General features: G+C 36.8%; 1 protein-coding gene across 8 annotated transcripts in view; it reads right to left on the bottom strand.

Moving 5' to 3' along the window:
- LOC138316146 (alanine--tRNA ligase, cytoplasmic-like) overlaps window positions 1–23,349 on the bottom strand; it is a 62,278-nt gene that overhangs the window by 3,641 nt on the left and 35,288 nt on the right. For 4 of the 8 annotated variants that reach the window (XM_069257671.1, XM_069257672.1, XM_069257674.1 and 1 more), the window contains exons 5-22: window positions 17,936–18,127; window positions 17,091–17,235; window positions 16,614–16,759; window positions 16,221–16,329; window positions 15,662–15,700; window positions 15,112–15,223; window positions 14,718–14,842; window positions 13,444–13,588; window positions 12,239–12,408; window positions 11,881–11,994; window positions 11,554–11,691; window positions 11,012–11,152; window positions 9,884–9,996; window positions 7,204–7,312; window positions 6,532–6,657; window positions 2,174–2,293; window positions 958–1,044; window positions 399–512 (exon numbers count right to left, since the gene is read on the bottom strand). In XM_069257671.1, coding sequence (XP_069113772.1) covers window positions 399–512; window positions 958–1,044; window positions 2,174–2,293; window positions 6,532–6,657; window positions 7,204–7,312; window positions 9,884–9,996; window positions 11,012–11,152; window positions 11,554–11,691; window positions 11,881–11,994; window positions 12,239–12,408; window positions 13,444–13,588; window positions 14,718–14,842; window positions 15,112–15,223; window positions 15,662–15,700; window positions 16,221–16,329; window positions 16,614–16,759; window positions 17,091–17,235; window positions 17,936–18,127 — 2,245 coding nt within the window. The remainder of the gene's footprint in view (window positions 1–398; window positions 513–957; window positions 1,045–2,173; window positions 2,294–6,531; window positions 6,658–7,203; window positions 7,313–9,883; window positions 9,997–11,011; window positions 11,153–11,553; window positions 11,692–11,880; window positions 11,995–12,238; window positions 12,409–13,443; window positions 13,589–14,717; window positions 14,843–15,111; window positions 15,224–15,661; window positions 15,701–16,220; window positions 16,330–16,613; window positions 16,760–17,090; window positions 17,236–17,935; window positions 18,128–23,349) is intronic. The other 4 variants (XM_069257675.1, XM_069257676.1, XM_069257678.1 and 1 more) reach the window with 1 other exon arrangement.

The following is a 23,349-nucleotide window of genomic DNA, read 5'->3' as shown; positions in this document are numbered from 1 at the left end:
GATTGGTCCCAAAATGCAATATGCACAACTAGGGTCCTAGGGGAACCTGTATATGAAATTTGAGAAAGATCCCTTCTGCACTTTTTGAGAAATAGCGGTAACAAACTTCAACTATCAAAATCCAAGATGGCCGACTGTCGGCCATCTTGTTGACCGATCGGTCCCAAAATGCAATATGCACAACTAGGGTCCTAGGGGAACCTACATATGAAATTTGAGAAAGATCCTTTCAGTACTTTCTGAGGACGAAAGGCGATTTGATGATGGTGGGTTAAAAATTCAAAAAGATGCATACCCATACGATTAATTGTAATTTATCACAGATTGAAGCCTGCTGTCCACAGCTACACCACAAGTGTCTATATAATCCTTCTTGATACCAAGGCATGAGTACTCACCTTAGGGACACAGCTCATGCATAAAATTTTGCCGGCTTCTTTATCGACAGAGAAAAACATGGCAGATGTTTCTGGACTGGATGTCTTGTACTGTTTCATGGCAGCATCTAGTGACTGGAAACACAAGTCGGATAGATATGCTTTGTAACTTTTGATGTCTACTTCATTAAATGATGTAACATAGAAATATATATATTAGTGATAATGCTTTGTTAAAGATACAGCAGTATTTAGATTTATGATAATTTCCAATAGGACACAAAATTAGACTTTGGTACAAAAATTGACAGAATTTCACACTATGTTAACAAAATATAAAACAAGAGTTATTTATTAAGATAGTTCTAAATATTTTTTTCTAAATTGTCAAGTAGACAAATGGTCACAACTCTACAAAACTAATACACACAAGAAAAGCTGGAAAAGAGAGCATAAAGTGACACTACATCTGATTTTCATTCAACGATGTAGCTTATAGCTATAGCAGTACTTGTTGGGACATAAGCTGTGAGGTTTATGATAATAATATGAACTTGGCCATCATTTCTGGATCCCTTACCTTTGCATTAGAACCTGCCTTAAACTCGTGTACAATAAATGGCTGGTTTGGGTTCGCTTCAATCATCTTCTTTGATTGTTCCACAACCTAATACAGGTAAAACATTATGATGAACACGACCTAATACAGGTAAAACATTATGATAAACACGACCTAATACAGGTAAAACATTATGATAAACAGTACAATCATCTTTGATTGTTCCACAACCTAATACAGGTAATACATTATGATGAACACGACCTAATACAGGTAAAACATTATGATAAACACGACCTAATACAGGTAAAACATTATGATAAACAGTACAATCATCTTTGATTGTTCCACAACCTAATACAGGTAATACATTATGATGAACACGACCTAATACAGGTAAAACATTATGATAAACACGACCTAATACAGGTAAAACATTATGATAAACAGTACAATCATCTTTGATTGTTCCACAACCTAATACAGGTAATACATTATGATGAACACGACCTAATACAGGTAATACATTATGATGAACAGTAAAATACATTGTTACATAATGATAAACAGTGCAATCATCTTTGATTGTTACACAACCTTATACAGGTAAAACATTATGATAAACACGACCTAATACAGGTAAAACATTATGATGAACACGACCTAATACAGGTAAAACATTATGATAAAAACAGGTAAAACTAATGAGTAAAACATTATGATAAACACAACCTAATACAGGTAAAACATTATGATAAACACGACCTAATACAGGTAAAACATTATGATAAACACAACCTAATACAGGTAAAACATTATGATAAACACGACCTAATACAGGTAAAACATTATGATAAACACGACCTAATACAGGTAAAACATTATGATAAACACGACCTAATACAGGTAAAACATTATGATAAACAGTACAATCATCTTTGATTGTTCCACAACCTAATACAGGTAATACATTATGATAAACACAACCTTATACAGGTAAAACATTATGATGAACAGTAAAATGATTGTTCTATTGAAACTATTAATAGCTTGGCATACTATAAGCGATTGTTGAATTTGTCATCGATTGATAGAATGGATAGCATGTAATCGTAATATATTGACAGTCTGACGTATTGCTACATCCCTAGTCATGTATTTTCATCAACAAATCTTCCAATGCTTTATAAATTATGACAGAAGTAGCAATGATAAAACATCTAATGATCCAAAATACCTCAGCAGTAATAGCCGCCTTCCTTGCTTTGTCAAGGTCATCCAGTTTGCCCTTGAGTTGTTTGAGCTCCGTTCTAAGGCGATCCCTCTGCCAGTATGGTATCACAGATTTGGTGATTTCCTGTAAATGAATACACCGCGGTGTCAATATTTTTTGTCAAAGTACCTAAGTTAGGTAATCAAAGTATAGGTCTGTATTCAAAAATCACATTTTGTTTTACTGAATAACTCCTGTATCAACTAGAAATGTAATACAAACATGATATTAGCATCACTGACAATCAGATATAACCCAAGTTTTGTAACTTTAGATACACTAACACTTTTTACAAACCAGGTTACTTAAGGACTAGCAATACTTACATCATCCATCTGTACGATAAGGACTAGCGGCACTTACATCATCCATCTGTACAATAAGGACTAGCAGTACTTACATCATCTATCTGTACGATAAGGACTAGCAGTACTTACATCATCCATCTGTACAATAAGGACTAGCAGTACTTACATCATCCATCTGTACGATAAGGACAAGCGGCACTTACATCATCCATCTGTACAATAAGGACTAGCAGTACTTACATCATCCATCTGTACGATAAGGACTAGCAGTACTTACATCATCCATCTGTACAATAAGGACTAGCAGTACTTACATCATCTATCTGTACGATAAGGACTAGCAGTACTTACATCGTATCACATTCTCTGTACAATAAGGACTAGCAGTACTTACATCATCCATCTGTACAATAAGGACTAGCAGTACTTACATCATCCATCTGTACAATAAGGACTAGCAGTACTTACATCATCCATCTGTACGATAAGGACTAGCAGTACTTACATCATCCATCTGTACAATAAGGACTAGCAGTACTTACATCATCCATCTGTACAATAAGGACTAGCAGTACTTACATCATCCATCTGTACGATAAGGACTAGCAGTACTTACATCATCCATCTGTACGATAAGGACTAGCAGTACTTACTTACATCATCTATCTGTACGATAAGGACTAGCAGGTACTTACATCATCTATCTGTACAATAAGGACAGCGTACTTACATCATCCATCTGTACAATAAGGACTAGCAGTACTTAAATCATCCATCTGTACAATAAGGACTAGCAGTACTTACATCATCCATCTGTACGATAAGGACTAGCAGTACTTACATCATCCATCTGTACAATAAGGACTAGCAGTACTTACATCATCTATCTGTACGATAAGGACTAGCAGTACTTACATCATCATCTTCCATCTGTACAATAAGGACTAGCAGTACTTACATCATCCATCTGTACAATAAGGACTAGCAGTACTTACATCATCCATCTGTACAATAAGGACTAGCAGTACTTACATCATCCATCTGTACAATAAGGACTAGCAGTACTTACATCATCTATCTGTACAATAAGGACTAGCAGTACTTACATCATCCATCTGTACAATAAGGACTAGCAGTACTTACATCATCCATCTGTACAATAAGGACTAGCAGTACTTACATCATCCATCTGTACAATAAGGACTAGCAGTACTTACATCATCCATCTGTACAATAAGGACTAGCAGTACTTACATCATCCATCTGTACAATAAGGACTAGCAGTACTTACATCATCCATCTGTACAATAAGGACTAGCAGTACTTACATCATCCATCTGTACAATAAGGACTAGCAGTACTTACATCATCCATCTGTACAATAAGGACTAGCAGTACTTACATCATCCATCTGTACAATAAGGACTAGCAGTACTTACATCATCCATCTGTACAATAAGGACTAGCAGTACTTACATCATCCATCTGTACAATAAGGACTAGCAGTACTTACATCATCTATCTGTACAATAAGGACTAGCAGTACTTACATCATCTATCTGTACAATAAGGACTAGCAGTACTTACATCATCCATCTGTACAATAAGGACTAGCAGTACTTACATCATCCATCTGTACAATAAGGACTAGCAGTACTTACATCATCCATCTGTACAATAAGGACTAGCAGTACTTACATCATCCATCTGTACAATAAGGACTAGCAGTACTTACATCATCCATCTGTACAATAAGGACTAGCAGTACTTACATCATCTATCTGTACTATAAGGACTAGCGGTACTTACATCATCCATCTGTACAATAAGGACTAGCAGTACTTACATCATCTATCTGTACAATAAGGACTAGCAGTACTTACATCATCTATCTGTACGATAAGGACTAGCAGTACTTACATCATCCATCTGTACAATAAGGACTAGCAGTACTTACATCATCTATCTGTACAATAAGGACTAGCAGTACTTACATCATCCATCTGTACAATAAGGACTAGCAGTACTTACATCATCTATCTGTACAATAAGGACTAGCAGTACTTACATCATCCATCTGTACAATAAGGACTAGCAGTACTTACATCATCTATCTGTACAATAAGGACTAGCAGTACTTACATCATCTATCTGTACGATAAGGACTAGCAGTACTTACATCATCCATCTGTACAATAAGGACTAGCAGTACTTACATCATCCATCTGTACAATAAGGACTAGCAGTACTTACATCATCTATCTGTACGATAAGGACTAGCGGTACTTACATCATCCATCTGTACAATAAGGACTAGCAGTACTTACATCATCCATCTGTACAATAAGGACTAGCAGTACTTACATCATCCATCTGTACAATAAGGACTAGCAGTACTTACATCATCTATCTGTACAATAAGGACTAGCAGTACTTACATCATCCATCTGTACAATAAGGACTAGCAGTACTTACATCATCCATCTGTACAATAAGGACAAGCGGTACTTACATCATCTATCTGTACAATAAGGACTAGCCGTACTTACATCATCTATCTGTACGATAAGGACTAGCAGTACTTACATCATCTATCTGTACAATAAGGACTAGCGGTACTTACATCATCTATCTGTACAATAAGGACAAGCGGTACTTACATCATCTATCTGTACGATAAGGACTAGCCGTACTTACATCATCTATCTGTACGATAAGGACTAGCGGTACTTACATCATCTATCTGTACGATAAGGACTAGCCGTACTTACATCATCTATCTGTACGATAAGGACTAGCGGTACTTACATCATCTATCTGTACAATAAGGACTAGCTGTACTTACATCATCTATCTGTACAATAAGGACTAGCGGTACTTACATCATCCATCTGTATGATAAGGACAAGCGGTACTTACATCATCTATCTGTACAATAAGGACTAGCTGTACTTACATCATCTATTTGTACAATAAGGACAATGTACTTACATCATCATCTGTACAAGGACAAGCGGTACTTACATCATCCATCTGTACAATAAGGACTAGCAGTACTTACATCATCCATCTGTACATAAGGACAAGCGGTACTTACATCATCTATCTGTACAATAAGGACTAGCTGTACTTACATCATCTATTGTACAATAGGACAGCACACATCATCCATCTGTATGATAAGGACAAGCGGTACTTACATCATCCATCTGTACAATAAGGACTAGCAGTACTTACATCATCCATCTGTACAATAAGGATTAGCGATACTTACATCATCTATCTGTACAATAAGGACTAGCAGTACTTACATCATCCATCTGTACAATAAGGACTAGCGATACTTACATCATCCATCTGTACAATAAGGACTAGCAGTACTTACATCATCTATCTGTACGATAAGGACTAGCCGTACTTACATCATCCATCAGTACGATAAGGACTAGCGGTACTTATATCATCTATCTGTACAATAAGGACAAGCGGTACTTACATCATCTATCTGTACAATAAGGACTAGCAGTACTTACATCATCTATCTGTACAATAATGACAAGCGGTACTTACATCATCTATCTGTACAATAAGGACTAGCAGTACTTACATCATCTATCTGTACAATAAGGACTAGCAGTACTTACATCATCTATCTGTACAATAAGGACTAGCAGTACTTACATCATCTATCTGTACAATAAGGACAAGCGGTACTTACATCATCTATCTGTACAATAAGGACTAGCAGTACTTACATCATCTATCTGTACAATAAGGACAAGCGGTACTTACATCATCTATCTGTACAATAAGGACTAGCAGTACTTACATCATCTATCTGTACAATAAGGACTAGCAGTACTTACATCATCTATCTGTACAATAAGGACTAGCAGTGCTTACATCATCTATCTGTACAATAAGGACTAACAGTACTTACATCATCTATCTGTACAATAAGGACTAGCAGTACTTACATCATCTATCTGTACAATAAGGACTAGCGTTACTTACATCATCCATCTGTACGATCATCTTGATGAGCTCCTTCTCCGACAGCTCCTTCGTCTTCAGACATGTGTCAAACTTCTCTGCCAGATTCTTCACATTCTTATCAAGTAGCTCTGTCCGATGTAAAGCCTGCATTCCAAATACAACAGTTTACACACAACACAATGAGATTAAGGGGTCAAACATGGAGCACAGAGGTCATATCCTTGTTTCACACCACTGGAGGTCGTACACAACATACAGTTTACCGGTAGTCAGATAATTGATTTAAAAATTTAGTGACTTAGCCACCTTGCCAGACTTTTTCAACCAATCTCACAGGGCTTAACTTTTAACCTGTGATAGACCAGTACATAGTGACATTATTCATTACAGATGTAATGCACCTAAGGACTGATGGTTCTAATGTATAAGGTTTATCTCTGTACGCTTATTCCACAGTAGAGCTTTAGCTAAATCTAACAGCTCTCATACTTTATTTGACCTTTGACACCAGGCTTTAATTCAACAGTAGCTGACAGTCGAAATTCTTGTAACATATGACTTCAATATAACCTTTATCACACAGCAGAGCCAATTGTCTTAAACAGTGTCAGCTTTGACCTGTAACTTTCATCCCACAGCAGAGCCAGCTGCCTTAAATGACCTTTGACCTATAAACTGTGGAAGACTTACCCTGGCAGCTTCAGCTCCTGTTACTGCAATGATCCTTCTACTTCCTTTAGCAATGGCCTCTTCTGTTACTATAACAAACTTTCCAACATGACCAGCTCTTCGTAAGTGACTGAAAAGTAATTTTGCTTCTGTGAATCACAGGAGAAATGCAGAATAGTAAATGCCATATAAAATTTGTTTCTTTACTAGTAATAATTACTACAATACAAATATTATGGACTCTAAGACTCTTTCATATGTGGCTATGAAGAATAGGGATATTCTACACGAGGGTCACAAAATATCGTAAAACCTGAGGCTTGTCGAGGGTTTTACAACATTTTGTGATCCCTAGTGTAGAATATCCCTATCCTTCATATCCACATATGAAAGAGTATTTTACTTTCATAGTACCTCAATGTTTTATTGCAATTTTTACTACTATGATTTTCCGCCATTTTGAAATAAATTTGAAAGAAAACTTGACTACAAGTTAATTATCCAAACATGACAATTGCGTAATATTTTCTACTCAAATCCCATTATTTGTATCTTTTAAAGTAAATTCAGACTTGTGTCTGAAAAAAATGTTACCCAAACAAGAGTTCCATGGGCCTTAACTGTCACCTGAGTTCAGATACAGAATGAAACAAAGACATATAAACACTATATATTGGCCCATCAGGCCCTTGAAGTCAGTCAGTTATTTTATAAGTTTGACTTTTTAATCTATGAATCTGTGAATTCAGGAGAAAGATTTTTGAAATGTTATCCATTTTGACCCCTTTTGGCCCCACCCCTCTGGCCTCTGGGGGACGGCCAGGACCAATACGGATATGACGTTCAAATGCTATCTCAGGCTAATAATTCTAACCCAGTTTGACTAATTTTCTATGAAAACTAAGCAAAAAATGTTCATAAATGTGTTTTCCCTATATAAACTTTTGTAAACTTAACCCTCTCCTCAGGCGGAAACCTGAGAGCCCAGGGTCATATAATTCACAAACTTTGTAGATGGCCTTAAGACCTTCCAATCTATGAAGAATATCTGGTTCCATGAAGTCTGTAAATTCAGAAGAAGATTTTTGAAATTTTAACCATTTTGACCCCTTTTGGCCCTGCCCCTCCGGCCCCTGGGGGTCGGCCAGGACCAATATGGATATGCTGATAAAATGCTATTTCAGGCTGATAATTCTAACCCAGTTTAACTTATTTGCATTGAAAATTGAGCAACAAATGCTCATAAATGTGTTTTTCCAATATAAACTATTGTAAACTTAACCCCCTCCCCAGGGGGAAATACAAGACCCAAGGGTCATATAATTCACAATTTTTGTAAAGGACCATCAGACCTTTCAATCTATGAAGAGTATTTGATTCTAACATTTCCATAATTTCAGAAGAAGATTTTTGAAGTTTTAGCCTATTTGACCCCTTTTGACCCGCTCCTAAGGCCCCTGGGGGTCGGCCAGGACCAATATGGATATGCTGTTAAAATGCTATCTCAGGCTAATAATTCTAACCCAGTTTGACTTATTTCCTATGAAAATTGAGCAACAAATGCTCATAAATGTGTTTTTCCTATATAAACTTTAGTAAACTTAACCCCCTCCCCAGGGGGAAACATGAGACCCCAGGGTCATATAATTCACAATTTTTGTGAGGGACCTTGAGACCTTTCTAACTATGAAGAGTATTTGATTCTACCACATATCTGAGTAGAGAAGAAGATTTTTGAAATTTTAGTCAATTTTACCCCTTTTGGCCCCTCCCACAGCCCCCTGGGGGGTGGGGACCATATAATTCACAATTTTGATTGGCCTTATGCCTTAGAAGGTTTGTGCAAAATTTCATAGATATTGCTTCGGCAGTTTTGGAGAAGAAGTCGAAAATGTAAATTGTTTACGGACATACGACGCACGACGACGGACAAAAGGCGATTAGAATAGGTCACTTGATACTTCGTCTCAGGTGACCTAAAAAGTAGTGATTTTGTTAACGCTGTGACGCCACAAGGCTTTATTACATGGGTAGCCATGCAATACAGCCTCAGGCGACATGACTGTATTGCCCTAGACCAGCCAGTATTACACCCATATGTATGAGAGAAAAAGATTTATGATATCCATATTCAATATCAAAATTTCCATCATTTTAAGATACCAACTTTCTTAGGGAAGTTTTTTTACTATGATTTGTTTCTTTTTTTGTTTAATTTTCTTCTTGCATTTGGCAACAAATTCAGACACTTCATAAAAGACCTGCAAATCAGTTTCAAAACCCTGTCCGACCTTTTTTTATTAGAAAAGTTTCAACTGACTTTAACTTGACTATATAATATGGTGCACTACAGTTAAACACTGTTTATGACGAAATCCTCTGGGGACCAACAAAATCATTTTGTTATAAGCATAGATCATTATATTTACATGTTGCAGATATATTATAAAAATCTTGACAAGGAAGGAAAATTACATTTTGACCATGAATTTGTTATAAATAAGCATGTTCGTTAAAAATATGTTTTACTGTATAGTGGGGACCAACAAAATCATTTTGTTATAAGCATAGATCATTATATTTACATGTTGCAGATATATTATAAAAATCTTGACAAGGAAGGAAAATTACATTTTGACCATGAATTTGTTATAAATAAGCATGTTCGTTAAAAATATGTTTTACTGTATAGATTACTTACGTTCCGCCACAGAACTCGACGGAGGTGACAGAGGCAGCTGGTCCCATAGGATCACTTACTAAGTCCTCTACAGGTACTCCTATAGATAGTACACGCACAGGGTCTGGGTACGTCTGTCAACAGGGAAATAATATATAGCATCTGTAGATAGTACACGTACAGGGTCTGGGTACATCTGTAAACAGGGAAATAATATATAGCATCTATAGATAGTACACGTACAGGGTCTGGGTAGGTCTGTTAACAGGGAAATAATATATCACTCCTATAGATAGTACAAGCACAGGGTCTGGGTATATCTGTCAATAGCGAAATAATATATAGCATCTATAGATAGTACACACACAGCACAGGGTCTGGGTACGTCTGTCAACAGGGAAATAATATATAGCATCTATAGATAGTACACGTACAGGGTCTGGGTACATCTGTAAACAGGGAAATAATATATCACTCCTATAGATAGTACAAGCTCAGGGTCTGGGTAGGTCTGTCAACAGGGAAATAATATATAGCATCTATAGATAGTACACGCTCAGGGTCTGGGTAGGTCTGTTAACAGGGAAATAATATATCACTCCTATAGATAGTACAAGCACAGGGTCTGGGTATATCTGTCAATAGCGAAATAATATATAGCATCTATAGATAGTACACACACAGCACAGGGTCTGGGTACGTCTGTCAACAGGGAATATATCACTCCTATAGATAGTACATGCACAGGGTCTGGGTACATCTGTAAACAGGAAATAATATATAGTATCTATAGATAGTTCACGCACAGGGCCTGGGTACGTCTGTCAAAAGGGAAATAATATATCACCCCTAGAGATAATACACACACAGGGTCTGGGTACATCTGTCAACAGGGAAATAATATATCACTCCTATAGATAGTACACAAACAGGGTCTGGGTACGTCTGTAAACATGGAAATAATATTTCACTCCTAGAGATAATACATGCACAGGACTGGGTACGTCTGTCAACAGGGAAATAATATATCACTCCTATAGATAATACACGCTCAGGGTCTGGGAAATATCTAGTCACTGTAGGCCACTGGTCTTCACTAATACATACCATGAAATTTAAAGCACAAATATCCCCTTACATATAGCCTACCTCATCAAACACTGCCCTTAGACCTTGTATGGACTTTGCCACTGGTAGGCTGGTCTCCTTAGCATAAACTTCTTCGTTTTTTCCTGCCATCACATTGACAATCTCCTCTGCTTCTTTTACCTGGTCTGGTGTCATTGCTTTCTGCAAATTGATACAACCATCAAATAGAAAGCAAAACCTAATTGTTTCACATGAAATCGTCAAAGTTTAGTTCAGTTTATCGTTCATCACCAATACGTATGTGTTCACCATGCAAGACTAGTTTTGGAATACAACCATAATTGAGATATGAAATTTTCACCATCAGCAATATTTCTGAAAACTCTGAAACTTCTAATTTCTCTTCCAAAAGCACAATCACTCAGATTTTCTCTCTGCTTACAATAATTTTAATGCTTTTCTTTGGATAATCCTAAAGAGTTCCTTTTTGTAAAGGAATGTTAGTGACTCTGAGACAAATTGTCGTATTGTTTTTTATATCTAAATCACTAGTATTAGCTTATTTTGGCTGTTTCCTTTTAGATCATTACTATGAGGCTTACCTTGGCTGTGAAGTCAAACCGTAGTCTATCTGGGGCTACTAAGGATCCCTTCTGATCTGCAGCCTTTAACACCGATCGCAGGGCAAAGTTCAACATGTGGGTCCCTGTGTGGTTTTTCATTACAGCTGTTCTGTGGCTCTGTAGTTGGGAGTGAGTTTAAAGATCATCAATGGTTCAGAGACAATAATGACTTGCCTTAAGGAAACTAAAGCAATAAATTCTCAACAGCAGGTTACAGAGAGTATAACAGATAACAGCTCTCGTGTATAATACCTTTTTTCTAATTTTAACACCTTATAGTGTATAGTGAATAATATCTCATTATACCTCATCAATGGACAGCTGTACTGTATCACCAACTCGGAGTGTACCAACAATCACTCCTATGTGCAGTACATATCCTCCTCGCACCTGGACATTACGCACTTGGAACTCGGTATCCTACAACAGAGTTAGTACAATATCTATAGTGACCTTTCATCATCCTAGATGTCTTATAATATATCCTGCTAAAACATTACTGTTTTAAACAAACTAGGATGAAAAATTAAAGCAAAATTTCAGATATCATAACAATATAATGAGATAGGAACATTGCCCTTCTTATATATTTTGTTACTGAAAGTAAAAGTAATGAAAGGCTTTTATCTTTGTTTAAGAAAGAACTGATTCTGTAGAGCCTTACCTCTTCATTCTCTTTAACCAGAAATCCCTGGTCATATATCTGTCCACCCTGTTCTGCATAGAAACATGTCTTGTCGAGAAGAATACCACATTCTTGGCCAGATGTCACTTCATCCACAAACTGTTTACTATGACGGATAGCCAATACTTTACCAATTGTTGATTCAAACTCTGAAATATAGAAATCATACTTGGGTTAGACTTACTGCATGTCCCCTCCACGTCAGTAGTGTAGTTATACTTGGGTTAGACTTACTGTGTGTCCCCTCTACATCAGCAGTGTAGTTATACTAGGGTTAGACTTACTGTATGTCCCCTCTACATCAGTAGTGTAGTTATACTAGGATTAGACTTACTGTATGTCCCCTCTACATCAGCAGTGTAGTTATACTAGGATTAGACTTACTGTATGTCCCCTCTACATCAGCAGTGTAGTTATACTTGGATTACACTTACTGTATGTCCCCTCTACATCAGCAGTGTAGTTATACTTGGGTTAGACTTACTGTATGTCCCCTCTACATCAGCAGTGTAGTTATACTTGGGTTAGACTTACTGTATGTCCCCTCTACATCAGCAGTGTAGTTATACTTGGGTTAGACTTACTGTATGTCCCCTCTACATCAGCAGTGTAGTTATACTAGGATTACACTTACTGTATGTCCCCTCTACATCAGCAGTGTAGTTATACTAGGATTACACTTACTGTATGTCCCCTCTACATCAGCAGTGTAGTTATACTTGGGTTAGACTTACTGTATGTCCCCTCTACATCAGCAGTGTAGTTATACTTGGATTACACTTACTGTATGTCCCCTCCACGTCAGTAGTGTAGTTATACTTGGGTTAGACTTACTGTATGTCCCCTCTACGTTAGTAGTGTAGTTATACTTGGGTTAGACTTACTGTGTGTCCCCTCCACGTCAGCAGTGTACTTATACTTGGGTTAGACTTACTGTATGTCCCCTCCACGTCAGCAGTGTACTTATACTTGGGTTAGACTTACTGTATGTCCCCTCCACATCAGCAGTGTAGTTATACTTGGATTAGACTTACTGTATGTCCCCTCCACACCAGCAGTGTAGTTATACTAGGGTTAGACTTACTGTATGTCCCCTCCACGTCAGTAGTGTAGTTATACTTGGGTTAGACTTACTGTATGTCCCCTCCACGTCAGCAGTGTACTTATACTTGGATTATACTTACTGTATGTCCCCTCCATGTCAGCAGTGTAGTTATACTTGGGAGAATCATCAGTCGGTGACAGACCTCTCTTCTGTAAATCACTGATGGCGTGTATATCTAAATTAATCTGGTCGTCCACTGTACCACTAGAACCCTGGGACATCACCTATAGGAAAAAACACATATATACATCACATCATTCAAATGATACAGAAATTGAAGGAGTTTGTTCTAAATGTATCTATTGTTTGGAGGGCATCCTTGACCACCGTAAAGTAGTGTGTCCAGATGAGATGGAACAAGTTAATTCAACAAAAAGTCCCTCTCAATATATGTGTAAGGTTGCATGTATTTCAGTCGCATTAGACATTAGGACATTAAGTGCTCTAGAAATGCTTCTAATATGTCAAAGATGTTTTCCATGTTAACAAACAACTAAATACCTTTACTTTGCAATCAAAAACTTCAGTGAAACAAAATTCTGTGTGTTGGGAGTTAAAAGTTTAAAGTAGAATGCTCTAGCCACCGAAATGTTATGCCTTTTATCAATAACATGATTATTATTGAGTCATGTTTGTCCATACCTGAATGATTTTTAGGCAGTAGGACAAAAAGAAATTAATGATTCAATAATTGACATCTACTGCTTGCTTAACTAATCTTGAGTGTATCTGATGTAAACTCATCACAATGCACAGCACAAGACATATACTATACCAATGGAATGTTTTATCTTTGGATGGTACTAAAAGTTTCCAGTCATCACTTTTCTTTCCTCGACTATTTGAACTCCATTTGCAATAATTAATTTTGTATTGTTCCAAAAGTTGCAAAAGTCAATGAGGTGCTTATAAGTGCTACAAGCATTTGTATGATAAGCTGCATTCATTGAAGTTTTGTGAAATAAGAGTATGTTACCAACACTGTTCAATGTCTCTATGTTAATAGTAGAATATCACTGATGGGTCCAATCTTTAATGATTTGTTTTTAAAAGGTCTTTAATTGTCTCTCCATCACCATGATAAAATCAATTTAATGGGTCAAGGGCAAATGATAATTTTCTTTATACAGTAAAACATGTTTATAATGAACATGCTATTAAACAACGTATTCATGGTTATAACCTAGTCAATTTCATTCCCCATCAAAGTTCCTCTACAATGTTTGTAATTTGTGTATAATAAACTATGTTTATAAAGAAGTGAATTGCTGTGTTTTACTGTATTTGGGATTTTCTTCTCTTCTCTATAAGTTTATCTGATATTTCATTTGAGCAAATAAACGGAATTCAAACCTGAGCTTTTTTCTTGCACTCCTGAAAGGCATCCATATCAACCAGTAACCCTTTCTCCTCAGCCATCAGCTGGGTCAGATCCACTGGGAATCCATATGTATCGTACAGTCGCCAGGCAACCTCTCCTGTTATGAAACACCACAAATTGATAAGATTTGGAAATGCATCTGATGTATATTTATTGATCAGAATTCCAGCACACTGAGGCAGTTACCAGATATCTCTTAAAGTTCCAAGGCTTCTGTCCATCCAAACCTTACAAGACCTTACTAACCCTGTCAGTTAACAATAGGTCTAACCAAATCAAGCCAAACATTGTCTAGTGACACTCTAACACTAGTAACAAACAGTATAGGAGATTTATAGAGCCTCTCTGGTACTCCTAAACACCTACCTGGTAAAGTTGTAGTATCGCCAAGTTTGCCTATGGTTCTCTCTAATAGACGCCGCCCTCGAGACAAGGTCTTCAGGAACTGTTGCTCCTCTTCGTTAATGATATTCTTCAACTGAAAACGGAACAAAATACCTAACATTCATCATAACCCTGGAAATGAAATATTAGAAAAAGCAATTGTGGGTGTCAATGTTTTTTCTTGGTGGTATATTTTTTTCCTTGGTACACTTTGAACAGATCAATTTTAATCAGTTTGAAGAAGTTTATGAAGTTTTTCATTAAAGTAAAATGCTGTTTTATTTCTTCCCAAAAGAAAAGACTCTATGATTAAATGTTATTCAGTGCTTCTTTGGAACAAGGAATGGTAAATGCTATTTGAAAAGTCTAGTAGCAGAAATCATTGAGCACATGACTGAAAAAAGAACAAATTTTAAAGTTATGTTTCCTTTTATTTTTGTATTTTTATACATGATGGTACTGCTATTGTAAAGAGTCTATATAACCTGAGCTACTGCCTACACAGTGATGTTAAATATTTTATAACTTTTACCTCCTCTGGATCTTTGGTCACTTCTGGGAAGGCTTCTCCCTGTAAAACACAATCATTCAGTAGTTTTATTTTCCTATTTCTATCAGCAGTTTTATTTCCCAATTGTATATAGCTCAAAATTACCATCAAATATTTCCATTTCCATTGTACTTTCACTACATAACATCACCAGCGAATTTGATGTTCATTTTTATATGATTGTCACTTTTTTGATGTGTACAAATACATTGGCGGTGAATGTTAGGCACTGATTATAGAAATATACATATTTTACATGTATATCCTGATTTCAATTTTCGATAATTAATCCATTCCCAAAGATCCAAATCTAATAAATATATCATTTAAACATGTAAATGTATTTGAAAAATCTACCAAAATGTAAATATAAGAAATATTTTTTTGTTGCTCACTGGTGTATGAGCATCATTTTTTGACAGATATTTCAACATGCACATTATTTAATATATCTGTCAAAAAGTGCTGTTTATACACCAGTGAACAACACAAAATAACAATAATTGATATTTATATCTGTATTGTCAATGCTTCCACTTACCAACAGTTCCACAACTGTGTCTATCAAGGAGGCAAACATGCCAGGTTTTGCACCAAGTTTTTCTGTGGCATATCTGACAGCTCTTCTCAAAATTCTTCTCAGAACGTATCTGCATAAACAAATAGTTTACTAATTCAAGATTCATATCTTTAATATTCAGATAGTCTAAAATGAGATGCTTTGACAACAATACTAAATCTTCAGGAAGAAACAAGGTCTACAAATTCCTAAATCTTAAACTCTACTTTAACCAAGTAACAATATATCTTTGTCAATAGTCAGGTCTGTGACCTAATTTTACATACAATTTGGTAGTACCTGGTCATAATAAGAAAGTTTCCTACATACATTTCTTCTAAATATGAGATAAGTTAGAGAATGAGGATTTCATACCCCCGTCCCACATTGTCTGGTCTGCCACCATCTGAGAGAGCAATAGTGAGTGTACGGGCGTGGTCAGCCAGTACCCTATAAGCCATGTCAATACCATCCTCATCGTCTTTACCTACTTTCCCAGTATAGACACGAGCACCAGTAGCCTGTAAATTACACAAATGCATTTAGTCATTTTCTTCATCAGTTAGTCTAGTTAGTTGGATCTGCTGTACATTTTAACCATAAACGATTACCATAATCGACCCAATAAGTGCCCATGTCCCTATAAGTGCCCCTCCTCTTTTTTGAGGTCTCAATTTCAATTGCCGTGCATAATTAACGACAAAAACTACACAAAACTGTATAGGCTTGCAATGATTTTGTCTTATTAAGTACCTTTTCATTTTTTTTCATTTTCTAACCGCCCTGGGCACTAACAGATCCCTACAGGCCTAGATAAAATGGACAGTCTTGTTTGTGAATATGTTGCCTTACCTTTTGTATAGCATCAAAGATTGGCATGAAGAGATCTGTATCGTAGTTGGAGGACTTTCCCTGCATCACTGACAGTAACCTCTCCAGCCCCATACCACAGTCACAGTGCTTGTTAGGTAGCTCCCGTAGTGTGCCGTCAGGATCTCTGATCAAATATTATAAAAACCATAAATAACTATGATTTTTCAGTGAAAATATTTGATAACAAAATGGATCTAGGGAAAACTAAAATAACTTTTTCACAACCTCAGAAAGTGATGCCTAAATCTATAAGTATCACAAAACGTCATGAGAACTGTGATTTCCAGATACCATACAATATATGTACAACACTGTAACTTGTCTAAATCGAATGTCACAGGGACCAACATATGTGACAAGAATAGCCAGGTTTCCAGATTATACAGGTTTTAATTTCTTTAAATCAAGAACGAAAATGCCATAAAATTACACCACAATACTCAGGAATCCAGATAAGAAAAGGGCCGGTTTTGACAAGTTATACCATACTCAGTGTAGTATATTATATAGGTGATGACAGTTCCGTGCTAAGTTGTGGTATTCTGTTTCTGTAAATCTAGATGCTACTAACTAAGATTGTTTCTATTTTAATTCAATGTGGCTGGCAATAGTAATACCAATTCTCCATATGTATAGCAGGATCAAAGTACAACATAATCACTCTAATAAATGACAAGTGCATACAAGGAATGGTGTTAATCCTTAGAAGTTTTTGGATGGAAAAGAATTGTAAATGCTTCTGTAAGACATCAAGGATTTGAATAATAACTACCAATAACAGATGTCACTACCAAATTAAACAAATATATTGCAAAAAATCCTACCTGTTAAACTGTGTGAAGACAAGATTCCAGACTTCAAGTACATCAGGATCGTCCATGTTAACTAGGTGTTTAGCATCACGACCACCAATTCTGTCAAAATTGATCTCTGTACATGGTCCACATGGCCCTGTCTCCCCCATCTCCCAAAAGTTATCCTCCATACCAAATGGCAGCACTCGATCTTCAGGAACTCTACAAAAACAACCATTTTTTCCACTCCAGTGATGCTCGGTACGACAGTTAAAAGACACATGAAGATCTCCAGTTTTCTATTGTAAATTGTACAAAGATTTGTACATGTCTTCACTTCTTAAAACGTGTAATAGACGACTGTCTAAGATGATGTAAACATCACTCTAATAAGTGAAATTTTTCGATGAAGTCAAGCTTGAATCTGATTTTTTAAGTCAACTTGTGACTTTGGTCTTAGAAATATAACTATAAAGTGAGTTTTATATATATTATAGTGGTGTCAATATTCTTTTAACATAAAATTCCTTTATTTCACTAGTAAAATTTCACAGAATCTGAAGAAAAACCAATTAGATATTAACAATATTGAACAAGAGGCCCATGGGCCTTAACAGTCATCTGACTCATGGCAAAACAAAGTCACAGTATAAAGTATTGGTTAATTGAATATGTAAGTTTCTGAAATAGGTAAATGTCATTTGTTGAACAAATTTGGTAGCCCTTCATCCATATATGGTTGTAACCCATTCAAGGATTAATATAAGGAGGAGTCAGATTTTAAAGCCAAATTTCAGCAAAGCTCCCATTTTGGACCTCCACCGTACTATCCCCATGGGTCTTAGCTCGGTCCTTTATAAAATATGATTGTCCTCACCTAAAGTTCCCCCTTCAGAATCAATCAAAACCCCTATAGACCAATTTCCATTGAGATCGGAGACTGAAACCTAAAAACAGGAAGTGGGCTAGCGGCCATCTTGGAATACCAAAACCTTTACGAAAATGTTTGCATGTTGTTCGGCATCAATTAAAACCCCTATAGACCAATTTTCATCGAGATCAGAGACCGAAACCTGAAAACAGGATGTGGGCCAGCTAAAATTAAGAAAATTAGCCCTTTTGGGGCCCCACACCTCAGCCCCTAGGGGTCGGACCAGACTCATTTCTATAAAATATGATTGACCTTTCCCAATGATGTTTCACACCAAATATGGATGTAATTCATCCAAGGATGAAGGAGCAGTATGATTTTAAAGCTAAATTTAAGAAAATTTCCCCATTTGGGGCCCAACCCCTCAGCCCCTAAGGGTCTGACCAGGCTCATTTATATAAAATATGATTGTCCTTCCCCAATGATGTTTCACACCAAATATGGAAGAAACCCATCCAAGGATGAAGGAGGAGTAGGATTTTAAAGCTAAAATTAAGAAAATTTTTCCTTTTGGGGCCCTACCCCTTAACCCCTAGGGGTCGGATCAAGCTCAATTATATAAAAAAATGATTGTCTTTCCCAAATGATGTTTCATACAAAATATGGATGAACCCATCCAAGGATGAAGGAGGAGTAGGATTTTTAAAGATTAAATGAAGAAAATTTGCCCTTTTGGGGGCCCCCCCCCAGCCCCTAGGAGTCGGACTGGGCTCATTTATATAAGATATGATTGCCCTTCCTCAATAATGTTTTACACCAAATATGGATGAAATCCATCCAAGGATGAAGGAGGAGTAGGATTTTAATGCTAAAATCAAGAAAATTTGCCCTTTTGGGGCCCCGCCCCTCTGACCCTAGGGGTCGGACCAGGCTCATTTATATAAAATATGATTGTCCTTCCCTAATGAAGTTTCACACCAAATATAGATTAAATCAACTCAAGGATGAAGGAGGAGTAGGATTTTAAAGCTTAAATTAAGAAAATTTGCCCTTTTGGGGCCCCACCCCTCAGCCCCTAGGGGTCGGACCAGGCTCATTTATATAAAATATGATTGTCCTTCCCCAATGATGTTTCAAACCAAATATGGATGAAATCCATCTAAGGATGAAGGAGGAGTAGGCTTTTGTATAAAATAGTCTTACGCACGATGCATGGCGCACGGCGCACGACGATGGACAAAACACAATGACAATAGGTCATCCTGACCTTCGGTCAGAGACCTGATGGATTCTGAGTTTGTTTGATTGATTAACGTCCTATTAACAGCCTGCAGGGTCAGGAAAGGACGGCCTCCCATGTTTACTCTGTGCAGCGTGTATGTAATGTGTGGCGCATGTTTTGGGAAACAGCCGTATATTTGTGTTGTGTCTTCTTGTATGGTGGAACTCTTGCCCTTTTTATAGTGTGCTATAATACTGAAGCATGCTGCCTAAGACACCAAGTAACACACCCCACCCGGTCACATTATACTGACAAAGGGCGAATCAGTCATCCTACTCCCTGTATATATATGCTGAGCGCCAAGCAGGAGTAGAAACTACCACTTTTATAGACTTTGGTGTGTCTTGGCTATGGGACAGAACCCAGGGCCTACCTCACAGGGGCGAGCATTCAACAGAAGGCCTTATTTGTGAGGCGGTGTCAGGGAGACGTTAGGAAGAACAAAGTCAGTTAGGAAGACGAGAAAAGATAATATCGTGACAAGTTTTGTTTTGAACATGGCGTTCTCACTGTTTCTATGAGTAAACACTTGGCAAAGATGGCCTAAGTTGTCCAATGCAATAAATTTAGTGCTTATACAAGATGATCAGATATCTGTTAAGCATCAGACTGATGTGAAATAATATTTTATTAACATCTGCAAAGACAAATCGTCACAATCTGGCACAAAAATTGTATGAAACTAGTTGATTTTTTTCAGCAAAAAATGTAGGAGTGCCCTGATTAGAGGAGGCGATCTTAATAGGGAAAATACGGTTTATGGAGCAGGGCCTTTTTTCAGCATGATTTGGGGCCGAAAATCGGCCCCACTCCCCATGGCAAAACCTCTAAATTTTTCCCAATTCAACCCTAAAATTTCCCAAAATCAAAGTTTCTTGAAAACAATCCAAAAATATTGAATAAACTTATTTGGTTAAGGCTCTAAATATTTGTGACTTGGTATACAGAGGATTCCGCTTATTTGCATAAGTCATTTTCCAGAAGAAAATATGCAAATAACCGGAGTATTCGAATAGGCGGAGATGACATTTTGCACCTCCGTTTGATCCCACACATATATGTGAATAGGCAAATAAATATTGTTTCGTTTACTTGATAAATACGCAAATTATTTACACTTAAAACGAATCACAAGTAATTATTTTCGAAGTTGTAAATCGTTTTTAATTGTTTAATAACAAAAAATATTCCAATATTAGATTCTTGTTTACGTTAGATCAACACGTGAATATTTGAGAAACAGCTAAACGATCGATATCAAATGCAATTAGATTCTACTAAACCGGATTGGATTTGTGTCTACAATTCTGAACCTAAATAATAAACAAATTTACGTACATTTGCCTGGCAAAATGAACTTACGATCGTGATTAAACTTCAAAGTGCCGATCAACTAGTAGTGTTGCTTTTACACATGTACATATGAATTCGAAAATGGCGGCAGGTGAGGAAGCCATGCGTTCACTCGACCTAAATGTCTTTTGAGACTTCTCCCTGTATTTTTTGATCTATACGGCGAATAGCTTTATAACATTTCAGAAATTAATGCATATTCAAGTAGCAATGAAACAATTAACGTAGCAAGTATCTTTTGTATCCTAAGCTTACATACTGTACGAAATTTGCGGTAGTCATTGTACGCTAACTTTGCATGCTTTTATGTCTCGTTCAACGAGACGCTTGATACGCACATGTCTGTCGTAGTCAACAAGACTCTGGTTGAACGAGACTACTTATGAATGGCGATTGTTGTAAGGAAGCATGGTTTCTCCAACCGATCGCGAACTAAGGTACGTTACGTTAATAAATAAACATATTTGAAAGTGCAAATGCTTTAATTAGATGTTTGAGTCAGTGAATATACTAAAGTTATGATCAACCGCTGCTGATGTAAATCGTAACATCGTCGAATACCTTTGCAGATTCATGCATAAAATAACAAGCCATACTATAACGTAATCCAATAATATTAGATCTCAATATTGAGAAAATTCTGATGTTAGACACGACGTAATGATCAAAAGTGTCTCGTCGTGCTATACCTCTAACATTGTTGGAGTAACTATAACGTTAATCTGTTACCAGGATGATTGCTAGTAAAAGCTAAGTATCTTGAAACATATATCGGCGAATTTAAAAATATATTGCAAAATTGAAAAATATTCGATTTCATTTTTAGAATTTCCCAAATATTTTATTCAAATAACCGGAGGTCATGTAAAAGTCTATGCAAATACACGGAGTTTAAAAACAAAGATAAAGAAGGAAAAAATCGGGACCGCAGAATTTTATGCAAATAACCGAAATATTCGAATAACCGTTATTCGATTATGTGGAGTCCTCTGTATATTGAAGTATATAAACTTCACTGGAAATAAACAAGAGGCCCATGGGCCTTAACGGTCATCTGACTCATGGCACAAAAAAACAAAGTCACAGTATAAAGTAGTGGTTAATAATTAATATAAGCAATACAAGCTCAAAGGAACTCCTTTGTTGAATATGTAAGTTTCTGAAATAGTTAAAGGTCATTTGTTGAACAAACTTAGTAGCCCTTCATCCATATATAGTTGTAACCCATTAAAGTATTAAGGAGGAGTACGATTTTAAAGCCAAATTCCAGCAAAGCTCCAATTTTGGACCCCTGCGGTTCCATCCCCATGTTTACATGTTGTTTGCCATCCCTTGAAACCCTTATAGATCAATTTTGTTGAGATCAGAGACCGAAACCTGAAAACAGGAAGTGGGCCAGCAGCCATTTTGGAATACCAAAATCTTTACGAATATGTTTGCATGTTGTTCGCCATCCTTTAAAACCCCTATAGACCCATTTTCAGTGAGATCGGAGACCGAAACCCCTTTTGGGCCCCCGCCCCTCTGCCCCTAGGGGTCGGACCTATCTCATTTATATAACAAGAGGCCCATGGGCCTTAACGGTCATCTGACTATTAGTACAATACAACATAGTCGTTTAAGATTTTAGCCTATTTGACTGCTGTGACCTTGATTGAAGGTCAAGGTAATTCAATTGAACAAACTTGGTAGCCCTTCATCCCAGCATGCTACATGAGTTCTTGAGAAGAAGTCATTTAAAGATTTTAGCTTATATTGCTTCCGTGACCTTGAATGAAGATCAAGGTGATTCATTTGAATACACTTGGTAGCCCTTCATCCCAGCATGCCACAGGCCTAATATCTGGTCTCTAAACCTCTTCATTATTCACAAGATGTTGTTTGAATGATTATAGCCTATTTGACCCCTGTGACCTTGAATGAAGGTCAAGGTCATTT

This window comes from Argopecten irradians, chromosome 2 (genome assembly GCF_041381155.1).
Source record: "Argopecten irradians isolate NY chromosome 2, Ai_NY, whole genome shotgun sequence".
Classification (NCBI taxonomy): domain Eukaryota; kingdom Metazoa; phylum Mollusca; class Bivalvia; order Pectinida; family Pectinidae; genus Argopecten; species Argopecten irradians.
Note: the sequence above shows the minus strand (reverse complement) of the source record. Positions and strands in the feature narration are given on the sequence as shown.